The following is a 22,547-nucleotide window of genomic DNA, read 5'->3' on the forward strand; positions in this document are numbered from 1 at the left end:
ATATATATATATATACAGTATGTAGTGCCTTTGGTACTGTTATTCAATAATTATTGTCCTACAGCTAACCATAGACCATGTTGTGAACATTCTAAGCCAGCTTACTTTGCAATTTGGACACGGTATGATCGCACCCTGTGTGCGATTTATTTCCCAAGTTGGACTAAGTAATGGGCACCATGGGAACTAGGAACAGATGTTATTGCAGTCCTGCATAGCAGATGGGAAGGAGTTCAGAGGAACCACAGACAGACCACCTAAAATGTTCTATCCAGAACACATTTTCTGGTCTTCTTCACATCTTTTTAAGCTTCTTCTCTCACAGGCTATGTTAGCTCCTTGTGTGATCTGGCTCCTTGGAGATTAAGATTCTTGTGATAACTTAATCCAATAGTTCCAAGGCTGGAGAGCTGAAAAGGTTCCTGTGTATGCTTTTCACTTGACTAGTTACACTCCCCACCTCTTTTGTGGAGCTTCCTCTGAGCCAAGCAGGACAGCTTCTAGCAGCCAGGATCTTCATGATTCATCCCAGGAGGGGAGATACCTGTAGCCCTCCATTCCCTAGGACCTATAGGCCTGGGGAGAGAGAGATCTCAAAGAAGGATCCTCACAGGGAAAATGCTCAGAAGGAAAGACCAAGTGCCAGCAAGTGCCTCAAATATTTAGTACATTCCCAGCACAGATCACTAGGCCCCCTAAAGCTAGTGATTGGCTGGGTCATTAAATATTTATAATACAGATGTAACATTCTAAAGCATAGCCTGCTCGGGGCATGCTCAACAGAATCTAGGAAAGAAAAAGGACACTGTGCTAAGAGAACACTCAGCAGGAGACACAGATAGGATGACCGTAGCCCACTGCTTTCTATAGATCACACAAAAGTACAAAAGAGATTTTGGAAAAATACCACATCCCTACATTTTAATGTCATTGGATTTTTGAAATGAACATAGCTTCACAGCTTCCCCTTTTGCACTAACCTCAGATAAAATTCACTTTGCTAACTGAAATGTCTCTTCTCTTTTAGTAACTCAACATCTTTGACTCAGCCCTTCAGGAAATCCAGCGTTGCCTTATTGCCACCAGGTAGAGCTTAACCCTTGTGGTCTTAGACCACATTGTGGTCTAAGGCTCACAAACTGTATTTAAGATTTTAAAGAAATGAGCAATGACATTTGATTGCAGTCAAGTGGGAAGCACAAGGATACTACAATCAGGCCCGGCGCTACCGCAAGGCAAGTCAGGCGGCCGCCTGAGGGCGCTGCAGGGTGAGGGCGGACAATCCCTTGATTAAAGACAAATATCTCTAAAGTAGTGTGATTTGCTTGTCCATACATACTCACCAGCAGCTCCGAGGAGCATACAAACCACAAGAAGCTTCATGCTGGAACTTCAGTCTTGTCTGAATGTGTGAACTATTTATAACCTTTTAGCATTTGCGAACTCCACCATGTGACAAATCAGACCAATCACCTGCACCATGATATAAATCAAGTGTGTATTTAGAGGTGTCCTTGCTCACATGCCTATTTGCGAAATGTAAACCAAATGAGGATTATCCCACGAGTGCCAGCAACCAATCAAAAAACAGACCATACAATATGTTGCTATATGAGAACAAAAACAACTTTTTTCTTATCTAATCGACAATTGTGTTATTAGTTGACTTGATATATTTGCTTTACTGCAATGTTGGCCAAGCATGTAGCGTTTTTTGCCAGGTATTAAAAAAATTAGTTAATTTTGATTTGCATGAACTAATTAGATGTGATAGAGCTAAGAATTAAACTTTTTCCATTTGCTAATGAAAGGAGGGCTGCTTTTTATTGAGAGACAATCTTGAGTTCCTGTGTTGATGGGCTACGGGTTTGTGTCAATGGCATCAGTTTGAAACCTTTCTGAGATTATTTAGAATTTATTTACAGGTATATTTGACCTGCAGTTGAATTTTTTCTGAGCTGTATGCAGGGGCATAACTAGAAATCACAGGGCCCCATAGCAAAATTTTGTATGGGGCCCCGTGATTTATAGTTATACCCCTTGCAGAGCCCATTCGAGATCCCACCTGAGGGTGAACCTGCAGAGCCCACCATAGGCTCTCTATGTTGGGCTCTGCAGGGTTAAGCTCAGGTGGGCTGGTCACACTCCTTACCTCCTCCGTTGCCGGGCCCGCCTACTTCTTCGTCACCGAGCACCGCCTCCTCCCCTGCTGCCGAGCATGGGCCCCGCCTCCTCCACTGCCGGTGATGTCAGAGGTTCGTGAGGTTGATGAGGTTGACAGAACACCGGGTCCAGCCTGCTCCACCACCGCTGCTGGCTCTCATTGACTGTGTGGAGACGAACGCGCTGCTGCACAGATGATCTGAACAGCGACGTGTTCTTCTTCAGCCGCCAGTGAAAGCCACCAGCAGAGGATCCCATAGCGACCCAGGCGGCCCGCACGGCACATGGCCGGGCCCCACTGTGCCCCGGGCCCCATAGCGACTGCCTGGGGCCACTGGCTGTATGTGACCTGCTTCGAATGGATTTTGCATTACTTTAGACTATTTGTCAGGAGGATAAAATTGGATAGTGAGAGGCAGGGACATGCTGTCATGGGAGGCTGGTGAGGCAGAGTTTCACCTAGTATTATGAAGAAAAAAGCAGCTGCATCTAGCTTTTGACTGGTTAGTTAGGTTACACAGCAGCGGGTTTCCCCACTGCTTGTGTAACCTAACTTGGTGAGGAAAGAGCTGTCACAGCCTCTACTCTGTGTTAGAGGCATTTGCTTTGTGGATGGCTTGGACCAATGGCAAAGCGCCATTGGTCCAAGCTGCCCAATCAAAAAAAAAAAAGTGAGGACATCGATCTGGATGCCTCACCAGTGACGAGCAAGTGAGGGACTGGGAGGCTCCTCCCTTTCTTCTGCCTTCCTCCTCCCCACACAGCCAGTTTACCAAGTGGGGGGTGGGGCTTCGGTGGGGTGGGAGCAGAGCTTCAGTGGGACGGGGCAGAGCTTCGGCAGGACAGGACGGCGTTTTGGCGGGCTGGGGGGTGCCTCACCCAGCACAGAAGGCATGGCACATCACTGGTGAGAGGACCGTGGAGAGTTAGCTGTTGGAGGGAACCCAAATGAACTGAATTTAGGGATAGGGTTGCCTATCTGCAAGAGCTATGTGAGTAGAGAGCCAAGCTTCCCCCTAGGGAGTAGGGGAGTGGACTATTCTCCCTTAAGGAGCTTTACTAGGAGAACTGGAACTTGTAGTTAGAAATAGAGAGGGATGGTGTTTTCTCTATACTTTGGGTAATGGGTCAGCTCTATCTGGTTCGTAAACTGAACAGAAGAAATGTAACAAGAAAATGTTACTCTATAATTCCGAAGTTCAGTAAAAGTTTTATAGAAGCAACTATTTTGGATAGGTTTTCCCTTTCTTCCACTGGAGATAACTGTTAAGCCTGTGCCTGAGGTACAGATTATGTCAACAAGTTATATTTGGGAAACAGGTAATTGGTGTGTCAATGGATTACCACTGCTGCAATGTAGCATATGCTGTTTTCCCTTCTCTTTATAAAAAAATATGTAAACTGTATAACCTTGAGCCCTACCGTCATAATGGCCTTGGTGTGTGCGGAGAGAGTCTGGGGCAATGGCCTGGAGCAACTGGTGAAAGAGAGTTTCCAAAGGTCAGCATTAATGGCATGAAGAAGTGAGTCTTGAGTTATGTTCTTTTCAAGTGGTATCTAAACCCCCATAGCTAGAGCACATGGAAGAATGCCCCGTAAGCTCTACAAATTCATGAACCTGTAGAGGGACATGCTCAGCATGTTCGGCCGACCAGAAGTGCAGAAGGAGTTCGACTCAGCCGATCCAACATCTGGATCGGCTGAGCCGAACCTCCGGCAGGCTACTCACTGCTGTTCGGCCTATTCTCATAGATGCCGAACAGCAGTGAGTGAATAGCCAAATGCCGCTGAGCGGCATTCGGCTCGGTTGTTCTGCTCGGTCCCTCAGAGGGACCGAGCAGAACAGAAAAATAGTTAAAAAAAGTAAATAGAAAACGATTGTGATGAGATAGCAGTTTTCTATTGTCCGGCGGCTCTGCTGCCGTCAAAAAACAAAGAAAAAAAACTCTCCCGGGCACTCTGCTCTGTGTCACAATAAAAATAAAAGAGACTCCCGGAGCGCCAGGGAGAGTTTGCTGTTTGGAGATCAGTGTCCCTGGTTAGCAGGTAACCAGGGACGCTGATCTCTCTGCAAGTGGCCGGAGCCAGCCGTAAGATCACGGCTGGCTCCGCCCAGCTGTCAGAAGCAAGCTCGGCCAGCTTCGGCTTTCAGCGCGGCTCAGCCGAACCGAGGCATATGCGTTCGGCTCGACTGAACTGCTCGGTCACGTTCGGGAGCTGTACGGGCTATAGACCCTGCACAGCCCACCGGAGAGTCTGCACAGCCCACCATAGAGTCTGTACGGGCTATACTGAATAGCCCGTACAGCACCCCTTCGGTTCTACTGAAACGAAGGGGTCCTCGGGCTGAAGCTAGCCGAAGGATCGGCCGAAGCTACGGCTAGATCCTTCGGCATCTTCGTGAATAGACCCCATAGAAGTTAGGCATACACTGGTTAGGCATATTCTCCTTGACCAACTGTACTGCTTATGTGCCAATTTTAAACTGCTGTATTATCTGCAGTCTCTTAATTCTTGCAGTAAAGCCCTTACCATTGCTCTTTCTTTCTAGTAATTTGGACCAAGCCTTGCTATTCAAAATTACCCTGTTGCTGAGCAATTTTACACTGATGTGTCATTAGCAGTCTTTACATTCTTTAGCAAAACATCTGCGTGTTCTCTTTGGGGTTGATTTACTACAGGCAAATAGTCTGTTTACTTTTCAAATGAATGAGGTGAAGCTCTGCTGACTTCATCCGACTGCCCCCTGACAGTCAGCACAGCCCACCATAGAACCTGCACAGCCCACCGGAGAGTCTGCACAGCCCACCAAAGAACCCTCACAGCCACCTAAGAGTGTTGTCACACCCAGGCTGGAATTGAAACATGTCATCCGCTCTTTATCCTTAGTACAGGAGGGGTGGTGTGATTAGTAGATTACTGAAGGAATACAGGTGAAACTCGAATAATTAGAGTATCGTGCAAAAGTAATTGCAGTAAGTGCTGCAAAAGGGGCCCAAACCAAGTACTGAGTACATATGCATGCTTGTACTTTTCAGAGGTCCGATATTGTTCTATGTACAATCCTTGTTTTATTGATTGCATGTAATATTCTACTTTTTTGAGGTTGTGGATTTGGGGTTCTTGGGGTTTTCATGAGCTGTAAGCCATAATCATCACAATGATGACAAATCACGACTTGAACTATCTTGCTTTTCATGTAATGAGTCTCTCTCATATATTAGTTTCACCTTTTAAGTTGCATTAGTGAAATAAATGAACTTTGCACGATATTCTAATTATTCGAGTTTCACCTGTATAACATTGATTGTGCTTTCAGTTCAGCAGTCTTTCCAGTGTACCAATTAGCTGGTTGGTCCCCTATAAAAGTGGTATAAAATTATTGAGGACGTTGTTACAATGTGACGTGAGAGGAAATGGTCCACAAATCTGGGTATTCACTCTCTTTATAAAAAGCCACTTGGGATTATTAAACTCTTAGTATATTTTTAGTTCATGCCGTACAATTCGTATTTCATGATTTGATTTACAAACTTACATAATACATTTGAGAATAAAGCACAGGTCCCATGCAATCTGTTTTATTGATTAAGGATTTTTTAATGAATTGTAAGCTGAGTGCAGCGAACAGAACACTGACAATGGTTTAGATGGCTGCAATAGTGTCTGCGATCCAGCCATTGTAGTTGCAGACTTTGGTGTAGACACCTGGTCTGTCTGGAAGGGCACAGCCATATCCCCAGGAGACAATACCCTGCAGTTCTCCTCCACACTCTACGGGTCCACCAGAATCACCCTGTGGAGAAGACAGCAACAAAAATATGGCAATAATTTGAAATATAAATAGCATTGATGTTATAATTAGTATTACTACAAGGCTCCTCCATTTAAATTCTTTCTGGTTTCATGGACATAGGTCAGGCCTAAAGTCCATTTCCACCATTGTAAGTGATTAGCATTTATTGTGGTAATGAAGCAGTGCAAAGGGTGGAGCCAACTCAATATTGAACTCTACAGACTAAGACTGGGATGCCATTAAAGGTCATGTGCATGTAAAGGCAGGCGTCCCAATACTTTTGGCAATATAGAGTATATATAATTTGTAATGTCTCAGTGTAGGTCTATTGATGTAGCGCCTAAAACATGGGCATGGCTATTGAGATGAGGCGGGGTCAATGTATGGTGGTCGGTCTGGGCAATATAAATGTTAAAATGTATGGTCTAGGGAAAGAGTCTTTTTTAAAAGCTGGAAAATCCTATTCTCTTCCTGCCACTGTATGGTTCTCTATCACACCAGCAAATTAGAAAATGCTACCCACTGCTGCCAATGTTAAGCATGGTGGCATTGGCTTTCAAAATTAAAACATTTTTTGCTGGATTATCTCTCTGTAATATAGCAAAGGACAATACATTACCTGGCAGGAATCCTTTCCTCCCTCTAGAAAGCCAACGCAGATCATGTTGGCGGTGATCATTTTGGGATAGGAATTACTGCAGTCAGCATCACTCAGAATTGGAGCATTCACGCAGTGGAGAAGATCGGGATAATTGCCTGAAAAAATATAACACAGCAGTTTTTTAACATTGTATGCTTAGCAAAAGAAGACAGTGAATGACAAGTCCCCAGAAGCCATGGCAGATTTGGGGGCCCTGACTGAAAAGATAGGGTAACAATCCAAAACTCAGGCTGCAGTAATAAGTGCCATAAGGATTCAGACCACTTGCAACATCTTCTTTTAAGGGTTCAGTAGCCCACTTTTATTTAAACAGTTGACATCCGCGGTGTTAAACCCCCTTCCCATCCAGGCCATTTTTCAGTATTCAGCGCTGCGGTACTTTAACTGACATTTATTCCGATCACACATCCATATCGGATGCCATCACAGGCATGGCCAGTGCAAGAATTTTTATCTACACAGGCGAAGGTGCATTTTGCGGCATCCTGAAGCAGAATACATTGTATGTACAATAATGTAAAAAATGTAATGGAGGTATTTACACTGACCAGAAATGTAATGGAGGTATTCACACTGACCGCCAATGTAATGGAGGTATTCACACTAACCAGCAATGTAATGGAGGTATTTACACTGACTAGAAATGTGACAGAGGTATTCACACCAGGGACGTGCGGTCAGGTGAGGCAGAGCCTCACCTAGCATTATGAAGAAAAAAGGTGCCAGCTTCAATTCGGAAGCTGACAGCTTTTTCTCCGTTCAGGTCAGCTTGTTACAGGTTACACAGCAAGGAAAGCCTCCCCGCTGTGTAACCTTTCATGGACTGCCTGGAGTGCTGACTGTTAATTACAGGTGGCACTGGTGACGGACCCCAGTACTCAGGATGAGTCCTCCGGCCAGCTCGGCACGCTCAGAGGACCGGGGGGCAGGGGACGAGGCGGCCCCGAAAGCAAGGGATCACGGCAGGCACATGGGCCTGGGCCTGGTCCCGGCAAGGGGACCCTGCCGACCCAGGGAAACCTGACACAGGAGGGGAGGGGAGCCCTCCCAGAGATCTATGGGAGGGCGAAATCCAACTCCTTGTTGTCAACTGGACGTACCCGAGGTGCAGTCGGGCCCTTCGAGCCATCCTGCTGAAGTTGGCCCGTCGCGCCGACGTGGACCTGCCACGCACCCGTAGTGACAACGTTTTGCCCTTGCCACCCCCAGTAGGACCGTTGGGACACCCTGAGCGCCAGCGGGGAGGGGTCGCCAGAGCAGGCCCGCCGCCACGTGGGCGCAAGGCCTTTCCGTATGTCCTGGGTGCACAAAAAAGTGCGAGCCCTCCCGCTTCCACCGCCCATTGCTACTTAGTGCACAGACCCACATTTGGCTGCAAAGATGGAAAACACTATAGCGGACCTTAGAGGTTTCTCGAGATTGGACTTTCAATCAAAACAGAGAGTGATAAATAACGGGAGACTGATGCCTGTGCTTACAAATATGGACCTACTTCAATCGAAGGGACAGCGGAAAGTAACACTGTCATTTCAAATGGAGTGGTACCAGCGAAAAGACTGGCTGTGTGGCTGTGCTACCACAAACCGTCTTTACTGCTTTCCCGGTCTTCTGTTCTGCACTACCGACAATGTTTGGGCTAACGCAGGATTTTGTGATTTGAAGAATTTATCAAGGGGCCTCAACAAACATGAGAAATCAGCAACTCACATTCAAAGCCAAAGTGCTTTAAAAACTTTCGGAACTTCAAGGATAGATGTGGCTTTGGATCAACAGCGGACATTAAATATCAGCATCCACAATGCTAAGGTAAAAGAAAACCGTGAGATTTTAAAACGCCTCATTAATGCGACCTGCTTCCTAGCCAAACAGGAATTGGCGTTTCGTGGTAACGATGAAAGTGCGAGATCTTCGAATCGTGGCAATTATGTGGAGCTGTTGCATGCATTTGCTGAGATGGATGAGAGGTTGGCGAAACATTTGGAGACATCCACTGTGTTTTCTGGCTTATCGAGCAGAATACAGAACGATTTCATTGAAGCGGTCGCTGATGTCATTAGAAACAACATCAAAAAGGAGATTAATGCAGCCCCCTTTGTAGCAGTCGAAGTAGATGAGACAACAGATATCACACACAAAGCCCAGTTCTCTGTGATCTTGCGCTACGTAGCTACAAGTGGGGCGACTTGCGAGGCGAAGGAGGCATTTTTGGGATTTGATGATGTGAGTGACAGACGAGCACCAGTTATTGCCGATTATGTGTTCGGAGTGTTGAAGAAGTACAATTGTGCTGATAAGCTGGTATCTCAGACTTACGATGGAGCCTCTGTGATGGCATCAGATCTTAATGGGGTCCAGGCCAAAATTAAAGAGAAGGTACCCAAAGCCACTTTTATCCATTGTTATGCACACAAATTGAACCTGGTACTAATGCGTTCAGCACAATGTATGCATCAGTGTAAAGTATTTTTTAAAACGGTGGAGGGACTTGCAACATTTTTCAATAGGTCAGCCAAGCGCACCCACCTACTGGACGAGATTGTAAAGCGGTGTTTACCAAGAGCATCGCCAACAAGATGGAGCTCCAGTTCCCGGCTAGTTCAGACAATCAGCATGTACCAATCTGATCTACGTACTATGTTCCACACTATGAGTGAAAATCCTGATGGTTGGGATAATGAGACTCTGATGATGGCCGTTGGATATGATCTCTGGTTGTCAAAAGCATCAACCTGCTTCCTGATAATGGCATACGAGTGCATTTTCCGTGAAACTACAGAAACTTCGTTTCGTGTGCTACAGAGCAAGGTGATGGACATAGGATTCTGCTGCGCGCGAATCCGTGACACAATGGAATTTGTGGAACGCCAGAGACGAGAGTTTGACAATTTCTACGATTGGTTCCAGCAGAAATGCACCACACTTGGCTTGCAAAACAAAGACCGAAGTAAAGAGCCCATCAGAGATGAGAGGAAAAGAACGTTTTATAACATCCTGGGCAATATTTGTCTTCAGATGAAAGCTAGGTTTGATCATTTTGGGGAGCTAGCCTTCATCGGTTTTGACCATTGCACAAAATTTAGTGAAATGTCACAACACTTCGATGACACAATACTGCAGAGCCTATCGACATACGCCAGGCATTTTGACTTTTGTGAGGTTAAAGGCTGATCTTATCGGACTGTATGGTTCACAAGAGGTGAGAGACAAATGCAAATCGCCTGGGCAGCTCCTCAGCTTTTTAGTCCAAAATAATCTGACGCAGAAGGTTCCAGAGGCAACAAAGCTGCTCCAGTTGGTGCTCACTATACCAGCTACAACAGCGTCTGTTGAAAGGTCGTTATCTGTTTTGAAACGACTTAATAGACTTAATACAGTCGGAATAGGTCTGACCAAGGGCGACTTTTAATCTCTAGCAATCATCTCTATTGAGACAGAAAGACTCTCAAAACTACAAAAAAGTAAAGAAGACTTTACAACGCAGTCACTGACATCTTTGTCCAGAAGGATAGGCGAATGGACTTAATTTACAAGTAAAGGTAAGTAAAAGGTGTCACACTCTGATACATAGCACTACGTATTAGTAAAAAAAAGTGTCCTCCGGCCAGCTTGTCGCGCAAGGGGAGAAAGGGGGGAGCCGAGAGCGCCGGCCGACGACAGTGGAGAAGTCCAGCTGATGAGGTCCGGGAGTGGCGTGGATCGCCTGCTGGGCTTAAGTGTCGCAGGCCAGCTCGTCACGCAAGGGAAGACAGGGGGAGCGGAGAGCGCCGGAGGGACGGCCGACAACGGTGGAGAAGTCCAGCTGATGAGGTCCGAGGGGGCGTGGATCGCCTGCCGTGCTTAAGCGTCGCCGGCCAGCTCGTCACGCAAGGGGCGGAGGCCGAAGCGCGGCTGGCCGAAGGGGAAGTGTTAAGGAAAAGAATGAGTTCCGAGGAGAAGAGGGAGCCGACCTCTCTCCCCAGCACCAGAGGGGCGAGTTCCAAGGGGAGAAGAGGTAGCCCACCTCTCTCCCCAGCAGCAGCAGAGGGGCGAGTTCCAAGGGGAGAAGAGGTAGCCCACCTCTCTCCCCAGCAGAAAAAAATGAAAAAATGAAAAATCAGAAAAAAATGACGTGTCCTCCGGCCAGCTCGTCATCCTCAACCTGGGTGGAGGGGGGCAAGAGGACGAACGTTCCCCGTCGAGGGGGCACTGAAAGCCAGGGATTGCGGACGGCAGTCTGGCCCAGGTCCCGGGCAGGGCTCCCACCGACGTGACCCTGGAGGTGGAAAGAAAAAAAAATCAGGAAAAAAAAAGGACAAAGTGTCTTTTTTCGGCCATCTCGACTTGCGGTTCAAATCAGAGGGAAAAAAAAAAAACAAGTCTCCTCCGGCCAGCTCGTCATGCTCAACCTGAGTGGAGGGGGGCAAGAGGACGAACATTCCCCGCCAAGGGGGCACCGAAAGCCAGGGATCGCGGCTGGCAGTCGGGCCCAGGCAGTGCTACCACCGACGTGACCCTAGAGGGGGAAAAAAATGACAAAGTGTCCTCCGGCGGAGGAGACTGGCGGTTCAAATCAGAAAAAAAACGTCTCCTCCGGCCAGCTTGTCATGCTCAACCTGGAGGGAGGGGGGCAAGAGGACGAACGTTCCCCACTGAGGGGGCACGGAAAGCCAAGGATCGCCGCCGGCAGTCGGGCCCAGGTCCCGGGTAGGGCTCCCGCCGACGTGACCCTGGAGGTGGAAAGAAAAAAATCAGGAAAAAAAAACAGGACAAAGTGTCTTTTTTCGCCAGCTCAACTTGCGGTTCAAATCAGAGGGAAAAAACAAAAACAAATCTCCTCCGGCCAGCTCACCCTGGGTGGAGTGGGGCAAGAGGACAAACGTTCCCACGCCGAGGGGGCACCGAAAGCCAGGGATCGGTGAGGTTAATACCCTAGAGCAGGGTTCAAGGTAAAAAAATTTTACATTTGCACATGAATAGCATTCAGCAGAAGATTATCAGCAGTGACAAGGTTAACACACTAGTGTAAAGGAATTGAGTTATATGCTTCACAGTTCCTGATGCACTCCACTTGCAGAGTCACTATGCTAGTGTAATAGGACGTAACAACTCTTTCCCAGATCAATTGAAAGTCATTAAGCTGAGTTATATGCAGAGCAGGAAATCACACACCAGCACTATGCAAAGCTGATCTGTGTCAGCCAAACCAATTGTTTGTAATCCAATGCCCTCAGGCTACTTGCGGTTGTGGATTCCTCTGTTAGATCCAGGGTTGCTGACACCATAGGGGAGACTCTCCTAAGCGATGTTCCGCGTGCACCGCTCACAACGGTCGGACGCTGAACAACCATCTTTCCTCCCTTAAATCCCTCCTCGCAGTGTGCGAAGGGGAGGAGCCAGCTGCCGTCTTGGACGGCCCTGAAGGGGAGGAGTCGGCTGCCGTTCTGGACGGCCTCGAATGGGAGGAGCCAGACGCCGAGCTGGCCGTGCGCGGCCCTGCAACGCAGCGCTGGACCGTGAATGGATGAGTCTATTACACCTTTATGGTAGTGCCCGCTCTGCTCACAGGGTTTGTTCAGTACAGCATCCATGCACTGCTTGCAACACAACACAAGTATAGCCTCATGCTTTCCACTCTTAAAAGTAGCACTTCTAACCCGCTGGTCTTCTCTGTAGTGCCATTACACCAGATTGAAGCCATTATTACAACCCAGTAACTATAATTTCAGAGGGAGGTCAACAATGGAAGCCTAAGCATTTCTCACAAATGAACTATGTGTATGAGTCCTAAATTATAGAGGTAAAATAATACATTTTCTCCAACTTACTTCCGCTGCTCAGAGTGTTGCCCCATCCAGAGATTAAACAGCTGGAGCCATCACTGGCGCATCCAGAGGGGAGGGCAATTGGCTGTACAGCGCTTGAAAAGGAGGCGGGAGATGAGAGTTTAATCAGCATGATATCATTATCCAGAGTTCTGGAGTTGTATTTCTTGTGTCTGACGACCTTGGCCGAGTTGATGAACTGCTCGGTGCCCTCAGAGACAAAGATGTTGTGTTCTCCCAGTCTCACCTGAATGTTGCTGAAATAAACAGACCAAATATATTATAAGAGAATGCAAAGTAGGAATGTATTAATGTGATATAATGTAACATTTCTCAAAGCCAATCCATCACTGTCAATATAAATGCATGCACCTGGAAGATTCACCTGCAATTAATATTTGGTGAATTTCATATTTAATACTCTATATGTCTCTTAGTGTATGGTATGATGGTCTCTATGATGACACTAGTGAAAACAGCTCAATAAGCCGCCGTCCCCGTTGTTGAGTGTGCTCTCACCTGTTGGGGTGCTAAAAGATTGCGTGAAGAGTAAGCTCTCTTAATAAGCTTTACTAGTCAGGATGCAATCGTTCTTGCAGAGGCTGCTTGCCCTTTCTTTAGACCTTTGGTAATGATGAACAGATTATACACTGACCTTAATGAATTCAGTTGCTGAATAGGTTCTCAGAATGTTTGCCATAGCATAGGCGTGAAGTAGGCTTTGATCATCCTGGAAAGCCGGATGGACTAACTCTTGGTCAAGGTGGAATGGAGAAGAATGGAGACTTTTGAACGGAATTGTGGACTAGGTCTTAACACTGCTCAGTCTAAATAGAGATAGCAGTAAACACGAAGAGGAGTGGGACCTAGCAGGCCGGCAGAGGATGGGCCCACAACAAAAAAGGATGACCGGGTAGAATTGCAGTGCCTGACCTTTTAATAAACTTTTTTCTTTTTTTTTTACCCTTTGAGTATAGACCAATGCCTAACCCAATCATGTTTAAGGAAAACCTATTCCCAGATCATGCAAACTAAAGCATTTATATATACTACATTTTAGAGTCTTTTAGGTCAACATTGAAGATTGTTAAGAATGAATTACTTCACATGAAATGCAGCTAGAGAGGTGTGAGCTTGTTTTAAAGCTATCACACTTCTTCTGCTTATAAAGAATATGTAAATAATTTAAGGACAATAGGCTGGACACTTTAAATTCACTTATTGCTGACTGATTCATTACCTCTGTTCCAAGCATCCACTAATCTTTTGGTAAAATATAGAAGTTAGCTGTGGTTTGCAGTGTTCTGTTCAACACTTTGCCAGCAGATTACAAGCACACACTTCTGTACCCAGAGATAAATGGCAAGAGATGAACATGAGAAAGGGCTCATTTCAAGGGTAACTTCAAAAACCTTCAGCCAGTATAACTATAAAGTTTTACGGTTATGGGGATTCATCCGCAAAGTTGTGTGACCATAGAAGGCAGAGGAGGAATCCATGAGCTTGGAATGCTTCTATGTTACTAAGGTCACACTAAGAGAGCACCAAAACCAACGTCAGAGTGAAATTTAGACTTAGGGACTTACGCTTTGTAGCAGTGTGCAGCAGAGGCAACCCATAGGTCACTGATAAGGGAGCCTCCGCAGAAATGGTAGCCAGCGTTGAGAGATGCTTGCCAGGGCACAGAGTTCTTGGCACAAGTGTCTCCTCCAACAATCCTATCATCATCAAAGGCAGCTTTAAAAATAAATTAATACATAATTTAATTAATTAAATAAATACATTGATAAAAAAGTAGCACAATGGGCTTGATTAAACAAAGATTGATAAAGTAGGCAGTTCAGAAAATAAATTTCACGTGAGATCACTGCTTAAAGGAGAACTGTGAGGTGAGTGATTTACACTTATCCTCATAGTTAGAGCCTACGTGTAACATAACACACATACTGTCGCTCGCTGTCTTTCATTGCATCTCCCCGCAGGGATTCCCCCCTCCCCTCTCCATTCCTTGAGCTCTGACTGGCGGAACGGACGGGGGAGGGGGCGGGCACATTTGGCTCTGCCTCTAGATAGGCAGAGTCTGCTGTCAATCATCCAGCTGGGTGGATCTCAACGGTATTGTCGGGATCCGTCCTGGCTGCGGTGCTCTCAGTATTAGACTTGTGCGCCGTCAAAAAATGTGTTCCATTTCGGAATATCCGTTATTTCGTATTTCGTAATTCGTATCCGAAACTCAATTCGGATTCGTACGAAATACGAATTTTCGTTAGTTTCGGCACATTTTCGTAACTTTACGAACATTCGTTATGATGAAGCAAAAATACCTTTGTTAATATTGGAGTCGATGTGGTAGTTGTTTTTTTATCCGAAATACGAATTCCGTTAACGGATTCCGTATCCGAATTTCGTATTTCGGACTTAAAAAGAAACTACCATCAACTCCAATACAAATGTACTTTGCTTTTTAACTTCAATATAACGAATGTTCGTAACGGAACGAAATTCTGTCAACGGAATTTCGTATTTCCTGCCTGTGTATTGTAATGCAACTCTCAGCAGCAGCGGATCCGTATTTCGGATTTAAAAAAAAATCTTGTCATGTTGTTCAACCTCATTTACAGGGGTAATATTAGTTCCTGTTTCAAAGAAATTCGGATCCGAAATTTGTTAACGGACTTTCGTATTTCAGATATAATTCGGAAACTGCAATTCGGATTTCGGATGCTTCGTACGAATTTCGATTCGTAACGAAACGAATCGCACATGTCTACTCAGTATATAGTGGGCAATAGCGCGCTATATACTGAGCTTTGGGTCATGGGAGGAGGCTAGTATAAGTCCTCCCGTGACCCTAAAGAGAACTATAAGATAAAAAGGTTACCCCATAGTTCTCTTTTAATGTTTTCATAATAATTAATCCTCATGCGAATAATGTGGATTCCCTGAAGTTCACCAGCTTTAAAGATAAGCTCCAGGTAAACATCTAAATACACAGATGAATCACATAGAATGCAACAGTTTTTCCTGGAGGGGGGCTACTTTTGTTCCCCATGGTCCCTGTTTGTGTTGTAAAGTAGTCACCACTCAAAGCTCACTCCCGGAATGGACTACAATCTCGATACAAATTAGTAACCAAAACGTGAGATTGTAGTCCATCCCGGGAGCGAGCTTGGAGCGGTGACTTCTTTACAACACACACAGGGACCATGGGGAACATAAGTAGCCCCCCTCCAGAAGGAAGGACAGTGTCAGCACCAATTCAGAGATGATTGGAGGATCTACAGCCGAGTGATACATAAATAAGATACATTGTGTTAATAGTTAAAGTACTTGAATGTATTTTTAAGATTTAACTCCTGAGTTCAGTGTCACTTTAAGAACTTGTGCCTGGAGTTTGTCCTGTATCATTAAAACAGATCTAAAGCAAATTACTATCTCATATCATATGTTATATTTAACTATCATTTCAAAAGATTTCAAACATTTAAACTTGCAACTTTTATGAGGGCCTAAACAGACTTCTGCAGATTTTCAATGCAGTTCTTTTAATTTGCAATGGCACCCAATGCACTAAGGCAATGTGTTGCGCTGTGTTGGCAAAAATTGTGCATATCTGATTAGACATGTACATTTTTTTTTGCTCCAAATGGATATTCATACAAATTTTGTTACATTCAGACATTTGGATGCATATGAATTTCCACATTTGAACACATCCGAATGCAGATTAATGCGAATCACAGCTTAAAGGAGAACTATGGGGTTAGGGCTTTTCCCCATAGTGCTCCTTAGGGTAATGGGAGAACACAAACTAGCGTCCTCGCGTCACTCTAAGCTCAGTATACCGCGAGCTACAGCTATTTACTGAGACGCCACAGCTGAAGCGGATCCCAACAATTATGTCTGGATCCGCCCAGCTGCGTGAGTGACAGCTGGCTCAGCTTATCTAGAGGCAGAGCCAGCTGTACCTGCCCCTCCCCCGTCTGTTCCGCCAGTCAGCGCTGGAGGATCGTAGCGAGGAGGGGGGGATCCAGCCCCTCTCCTGTCACAGCAGAGAGCCGTGATAGGATCGAGAAGTGAGTGAACACCGGTATGTGTTCGCTCACTTCCCGATCTACTAAGCCGACCTGTGACAGTCTCATTGTCACAGGTCGGCTAGAACTATGAGGTGAGTGAAAAGCACTCACCTCATAGTTCTCCTTTAACTATATTGGACATGTCACATGTGACTGTTCGCTGGCCAGTCAGATTTTTTTTGGCTGCTGGGGTTTGTGTTACAAGCATGGTCATGTGACTCCGTGATCTGGATTGTTCCAAAATGAAAATTCAGACAGATTCAAAATCCGAATAATGAACCGTATCGAATTTCAGATCTGAAAAACGAAAGGCATAAAAATCTGAATCAATCCAAAATGAACAAAGCTATTTTTTTGGGGGAGGTTACATGTCTAATATCTATTTTGTGGACAATTTCGTGCATTGCCAGCCCATTCATTTAACCACTTGGCGTCCGCCCGTTGTAAAAAAACGGACGGACGGCACTGCTGATATAGCAGTCACATACAGTCACTCGCTCAGTACCTGATCATCTCCCTGCAGAGAGCAGTGACTGTCAGTCACGGCTCCCCACAGGGATTTCCCCCCTCTCCGATCCTCCAGCGCTGACTGGAGGAAGGGACGGGGGGAAGGAATAGGCAAAGCCAGCTATCAATCAGCCAGCTGGATGGTATTGCAATAGCCCACTATATACTGAGCATTGGGTCACAGGAAGATGTTAGTATATGTCCTACCATGACCCTAAAGAGAACTATCTGATAAAAAGGTTACCCCATAGTTCTCTTTTAAATCTACTTCAGGTGTAGTTGCCTCAATTTCTCATTTAGTGTGAGAAATCTGGAGAAAACATAATAAATGGCAATACCATATCTGGCAGTAGTATTATTTCCACATTGGCACTCTTACCCACTGCTCCGAGGAGCACGCAGAACAGAAGCAACTTCATGGTGTCTCTCTGAAGAGTGGAACCCAGCAATCAGAATCTCAGTATTTATAGTGCAGTCAGTACGCTATCTGAACTCAAGTTATGCAATGATACATTTAATGGATAATATAAAGCGTGTGTATGGTAAACCTGTTTATCACTGACCTTGTTGCATTGTTTATGGAGAGCAAACAGTATTCTATTTAAGTGACAAATATCACTATTAACTATAGGTCTGAAATCTTAAATTTTGAATTATTAGCTCCATTGGTTAGTGTCATCCTAGTGTTCATATGTATACCTTCTAATTATTCTGCTCAGATGTATTTTTAGTTACATTTTGTTTTTTTTTGGTGAAAATATACAGGAATTGAAAGAGGATTAATATATATATATTAGTTAATAAAACATGAGATGGTACATGGGAGACGATATTCCATAACAGCAATACCAGAAATACTCTGACACAAAATAATTTTCTGAACTTGACTAGCCATTGAGGGGGTGACACGAGGCTACGCTGCACGTTGGATGAAGGAAAAATAGCCTTTAACACTTTAGCTGCCAGACCAAATTTTTCACAAAAATGCAAATTTAAAAATGTAATTTGAAAAAAACCAAAATAATATTTTTTTTCAGAAACCCGTAAAATGAAAATAATGGTCGTTGCCACTATTCATGTTGTACAATATTTGTGCAAATCTATATTTTCAGCAAAATATACACACTCCACACAAACCCAATATAATCTTCCGATTTTCCCAAAACTCCCCAAACGTTTTCAACAGGTTGCGATCCCGTTACAGGAACTAGGTGTTAGGGAACCGAGAAATCAGACAGAAACTTAAAGTGCAGGTTAAAAAAATAAAAGGAGTTATAAAATCACAATAAACAAAAATGGTAAAAAAACAATGTGCCAATCCAGAGGTCAGATGCCAAAGCGGGTAGTCAGCTGAACCAGGTCAGGGAACACTGAGAGCCGGATGAACAGAAACAATAGTTGGAGTCAGGAACCAGGAGTTCAGTCAGCCAAAGCCAGGGTCATACACAGAGAACAGGAACAGCTGCAGAGCACATGGTAGATCAGAAAATACACAAGGGCAAGGATTGAATGGATAAACTGATGGTTATATAGTGAGATGGTGTTTGCAGCATCACTTTGAGACAGGAATTTGACAGGAGTTTGCTTGTAGTTGCAGAATGATGATGGTAACGAGTTTGACCAAAAGAGGTGGATGAAAGCAACTGGACAAGGGTAAGAAACACTGACACTATGAAGAATCTAAATTGCTAGCCACAATTGTGTGCAAGTTTATACCTTAAAATGCATTTATTTTAATGTGAGTGGTCATTTTTTAGTTTGAATAAAGTAATTTTCAAAAAGAACTCTGGTACAGCCTCCTTGCTATGCTGATGCTAGCCCAAATGCCCTTTTTCATTGGGGGTTCTTTAGGAGGGGTAAGCCCAAAGAGCGAGAGTCCCTACATAGCACCCTAACCTAATGCCAGAAAAGGGGCTTTTTTTCCACCTATAGGGGTTTCTCAGGCCCATAACCAGTTTATCAAGGTGGAAAACATGCATAGGAAAAAAAATTGTAATATTCTAATTTAACTAATATTTTCTTTCCATGTCTCTGGGATGTCAGAAGATTTCCCAAAGAGTCCGATACCCCTCAGCATTAGGGAACTGATGCTTTAGCAACCAAACCTCTCCCAACATGCCTACCAATGCTAAAGCACGTTTGTGCTGATATAAGCATTGCAGCGGGTGGGGGCACACTTGCCACTCCCTGGCTATGGGGAAATCAGCCTGGTGTGTCAGGTTGGTTAGCTTCAGGGGTAGGGGGGTTTGGGGCCCACACACAATTTGTTGCAATAAATAAAAACAAAAAACAAACCATGGTATGAGAACCTTCACAGACAATTCATGGAAGTGCTGGACCTCTATTAAAAAACAAGCTCAGCACTCCTTTGGACAAAAAATACACAGCTTCACAGCAAGAAAGACTTTAAAATATACATTACCCACTTCAAACCAGATAAATAATATGCAAGGTGAAAAATAGGCAAATGTTGGATGAATATCAAAATGAATCCACATAGGATAGTTATTTTTCACACAAGACTCACACAACATTGACCCAAGATTAACACATTTTCCTTGCAAATGATTGTGTCTTCTTTGCAAAAGGGAAATTTCACCACATTCACTAAGCTAAGGGAAAATTTCCCTGCAAAATGCAGATTCCCTTGCCCGGTGAGCCGCCAATTTGTCTTTGGTAACTCAGCCCACAGTTGACTCACATACTGCATACGTATATTCCTCAGAGGCTCCAGTGGCAAGATATGTCTAGGAAATATTGCAATTAGCTTAGTGATTGAGGTCACCCCATTCACTAGGAAGATGGGGCAGAAAACAATCTCTGGTCTTCTTCACATCTTTCTAGCTTTCTAAGTTTCTTCTCTCATGTGCTATGCTTGCTCATCTCCGGATCTGACTCTGGAAATTAGGATTCTTGCGGTAACTTAATCCTATAGTTCCAAGGCAGGATAGGTGAAGATGTTCCTGTGTATACTTTCCACTTGATTAGTATACTCACCACCTTTTTTGTGGAGGAAATTTGCAGGCGCTTCCTCTGAGTCAAACGTTTTGTGCGAGGTATTACAAAAATGAGATAATGTTGATTTGCATGAACTTATTCCATATCACGGATCTAAGAATTAAACTTTTTCCATTTTCTGACGAAAGGAGGGCTGCTTTTTATTGAGAGACAGTCCTGGATTCCTGTGTTCGTGGGCTTTGGGCTTGTGCCAATGGCATCAGTTTGACATGAGTTTAAAAAGTTTCATTCATTTAAAAAGTTTCATTTCATTCAAAGAGATCATTCAGGACCTTTTAACAGGTACATATGACCTGCAGTTGACTTTTTCTGAGCTGTATTTGACCTGCTTTGAGTGGGTTTTGCATTCCTATAGAATTGTATGGGAATGCAAAACCTGTCCTAAGTAAACAAAAACCCATCGACACAGGCCCTAAAGCTTACCCTACTGTCTGTAGGTGTAAAGTGTAGGTGTGTAATACCACCCCCCAGGGGTGAACAAGGTCCTTGGACCACAGCTGTGGAAATGGCTTTAGAACGGGTATCAGATCGCAGCTCTACCTCCGATGCCCAAGGTTTTGATAAGGCCTGGAGAGAGCTGCTTCACATCATACCCCGTTTAGCACAAAGACTGCGTTCACCGTTAAGGTAGGTCTTCCGGGTGAAGCAGGAGGTTATGCTATGGTTTAGACTAGCAACTATTTTGAGGCCACGGATATATGATATCCCCCTGTGACACGGAAGACAGATTTATGTAGGCATATATCTATGATTTAGTATAAACGGTTACCAAGCATACAGGTGATAAGGCATTCGGTTCTGAGATAGGTTCATTTGCATTACACAGACAGTTGAGTAGGCATATAGAAATGCTATAGGTTAGGTTGTAATACAGCAGACAGTTGAGTAGGCATATAATAATGCTATAGGTTAGGTTGTAACACAACAGACAGTTGAGTAGGCATATAGAAATGCTATAGGTTAGGTTGTAATACAGCAGACAGTTGAGTAGGCATATAATAATGCTATAGGTTAGGTTGTAACACAGCAGACAGTTGAGTAGGCATATAGAAATGCCATAGGTTAGGTTGTAATACAGCAGACAGTTGAGTAAGCATATAGCATAGGAAGTGCTGTGGATCTCCTTACCATAGCCCTATGGCTATGGTAGCAATACTTGCTGTTTGAGGCTCTGTATAGTGTGGAGGGATCTCAGCAATTTCTCCTTTAGCAGGTGGTTCCTGGAGTAGCAGGGCTGTCGGTTTGATCAGCGTCCTGCTTCAATAATAGTGGGACGCCGATCAAACGGCGGACCGCGGCTTTATGCCGACTACTCGAGTGAGTGGGCGGAGTCTTGTGGCGCCCCTGCGCATTGTCACCGACGGACCCCGTACGTGAGTGGGAGGAGTCTCGCAGTGCGCCTGCGCAGTTGCGCGCACGGCTCGTCCCGATGGCCGAGGCGCGATGCGAGTATCACAAGGTGTCTATGTCACTCTAAACCCTGTTTGTCAGGGGGATAAAATTAGATAGTGGGAGGGCTTTGTAGCAATAGCTGATGGAGAGAACCCAGCAAGACTGAATTTGGGATAGGGTTGCCTTCCTTCAGGATCTATGTGAGTATGGAGAGCCAAGCTTTGCCCTGGAAAGGTTGGTCTATACTCCCTTTAGGAGCTTCTCCAGGAGAACTGGAGCTTTGAGGTGGAAAGAGAGAGGGATGGTGCTTTCCCTAAACTTTGGACAATGTGTTAGCTCTATCAGGTGGATAAACTAAACAGAAGAAATGTAATAAGAATAGTAAATGGAAACTTTGGACTGAGTCTACCCTTCTTCTTGTAGAGATCACAGGTAAGCCTATATCAGATGTGCTGACCATTTGGAGATAAATTTGAGAAACCTTTTGACGGGGGGACAGTGAGCTATATTAGAATATATAAAGGTTGTGCTCTTAGCTGTAGAAGCTAAGCCAGCAGCGCACCCTGCAGGTCACCTGTTCTGTCCGGTCAGAAGCACAAGGACTGAATTGCCAATGATTGTAAAAATTATATAAAAAATAAAGAAGAAACACTCTTCCGATCCTTGGACCCACCAGGCTTGACCAGTCCCTGTAGCTTCTTCTCTGGCAGCCTAAGGACCGATGATGTCATCATGTCTAATACAGTCCATTAGATGTGAGAACACCGAGGGACATCCTCAGCTAGAGAGGAAGGCGAGAGTACCTAGTGTCGGGTGAGTATCTCTTCTTTATTTTGACCTGTAGACCAGAACGAGCACTTAACCCTTACAGTGCGGGGGTAGCACCACTGCAGGGGTTATTTTCTGAAAATCCTTTAGTTAAATTTTTTTCCTTTAATTTTTAAAAAGCCTTTTTTAAGCATAATTTATCCCCTAAACAAAACAGGATTATTTCCCTTTATGTTTACCCCGTAATTCTGCAAATAACACACTTCCTTTCCCTCAGTTGCTATGCTCACTCACTTCAATGTATCTGTGGAGGAAGCAATTGATATCACACCCAGGCTAGAATTGAAACATGTCTTCCACTCTTC

The 22,547-nt window shown here is 44.7% G+C and overlaps 2 protein-coding genes across 2 annotated transcripts in view; both read right to left on the reverse strand.

Annotated features, from left to right (window-relative positions):
* Positions 1-1,383, reverse strand: part of LOC108784880 (trypsin-like) — an 8,738-nt gene extending 7,355 nt beyond the window's left edge. Inside the window, exon 1 of the mRNA XM_018553815.1 lies at positions 1,344-1,383. Coding sequence (XP_018409317.1) covers positions 1,344-1,383 — 40 coding nt within the window. The remainder of the gene's footprint in view (positions 1-1,343) is intronic.
* Positions 1,384-5,809: 4,426 nt separating this feature from the next.
* LOC108784865 (trypsin-like) lies at positions 5,810-17,423 on the reverse strand. Its single transcript, XM_018553802.1, has 5 exons — positions 17,384-17,423; positions 14,008-14,158; positions 12,425-12,678; positions 6,579-6,715; positions 5,810-5,959 (listed from the first exon to the last, which is right to left on the reverse strand). The coding sequence occupies exons 1-5, from the start codon at positions 17,421-17,423 to the stop codon at positions 5,810-5,812; spliced, it is 732 nt and encodes a 243-aa protein (XP_018409304.1).
* Positions 17,424-22,547: the final 5,124 nt, after the last annotated feature.

Source organism: Nanorana parkeri, unplaced genomic scaffold (assembly GCF_000935625.1).
Source record: "Nanorana parkeri isolate BGI_ZX_2015 unplaced genomic scaffold, ASM93562v1 scaffold130, whole genome shotgun sequence".
Lineage (NCBI taxonomy): Eukaryota > Metazoa > Chordata > Amphibia > Anura > Dicroglossidae > Nanorana > Nanorana parkeri.

What these genes read in the sequence shown, in the direction of transcription:
- LOC108784865 (XM_018553802.1), bottom strand. Translation starts at nt 17,423, where the DNA reads ATGAAGTTGCTTCTGTTCTGCGTGCTCCTCGGAGCAGTGG. An exon ending in CAACACTCTGAGCAGCGGAA is followed by an intron (nt 6,716 to 12,424) that starts GTAAGTTGGAGA and finishes ATATTTTTTCAG; the next exon opens with GCAATTATCCCGATCTTCTC. An exon ending in GAGGAAAGGATTCCTGCCAG is followed by an intron (nt 5,960 to 6,578) that starts GTAATGTATTGT and finishes TCTTCTCCACAG; the next exon opens with GGTGATTCTGGTGGACCCGT.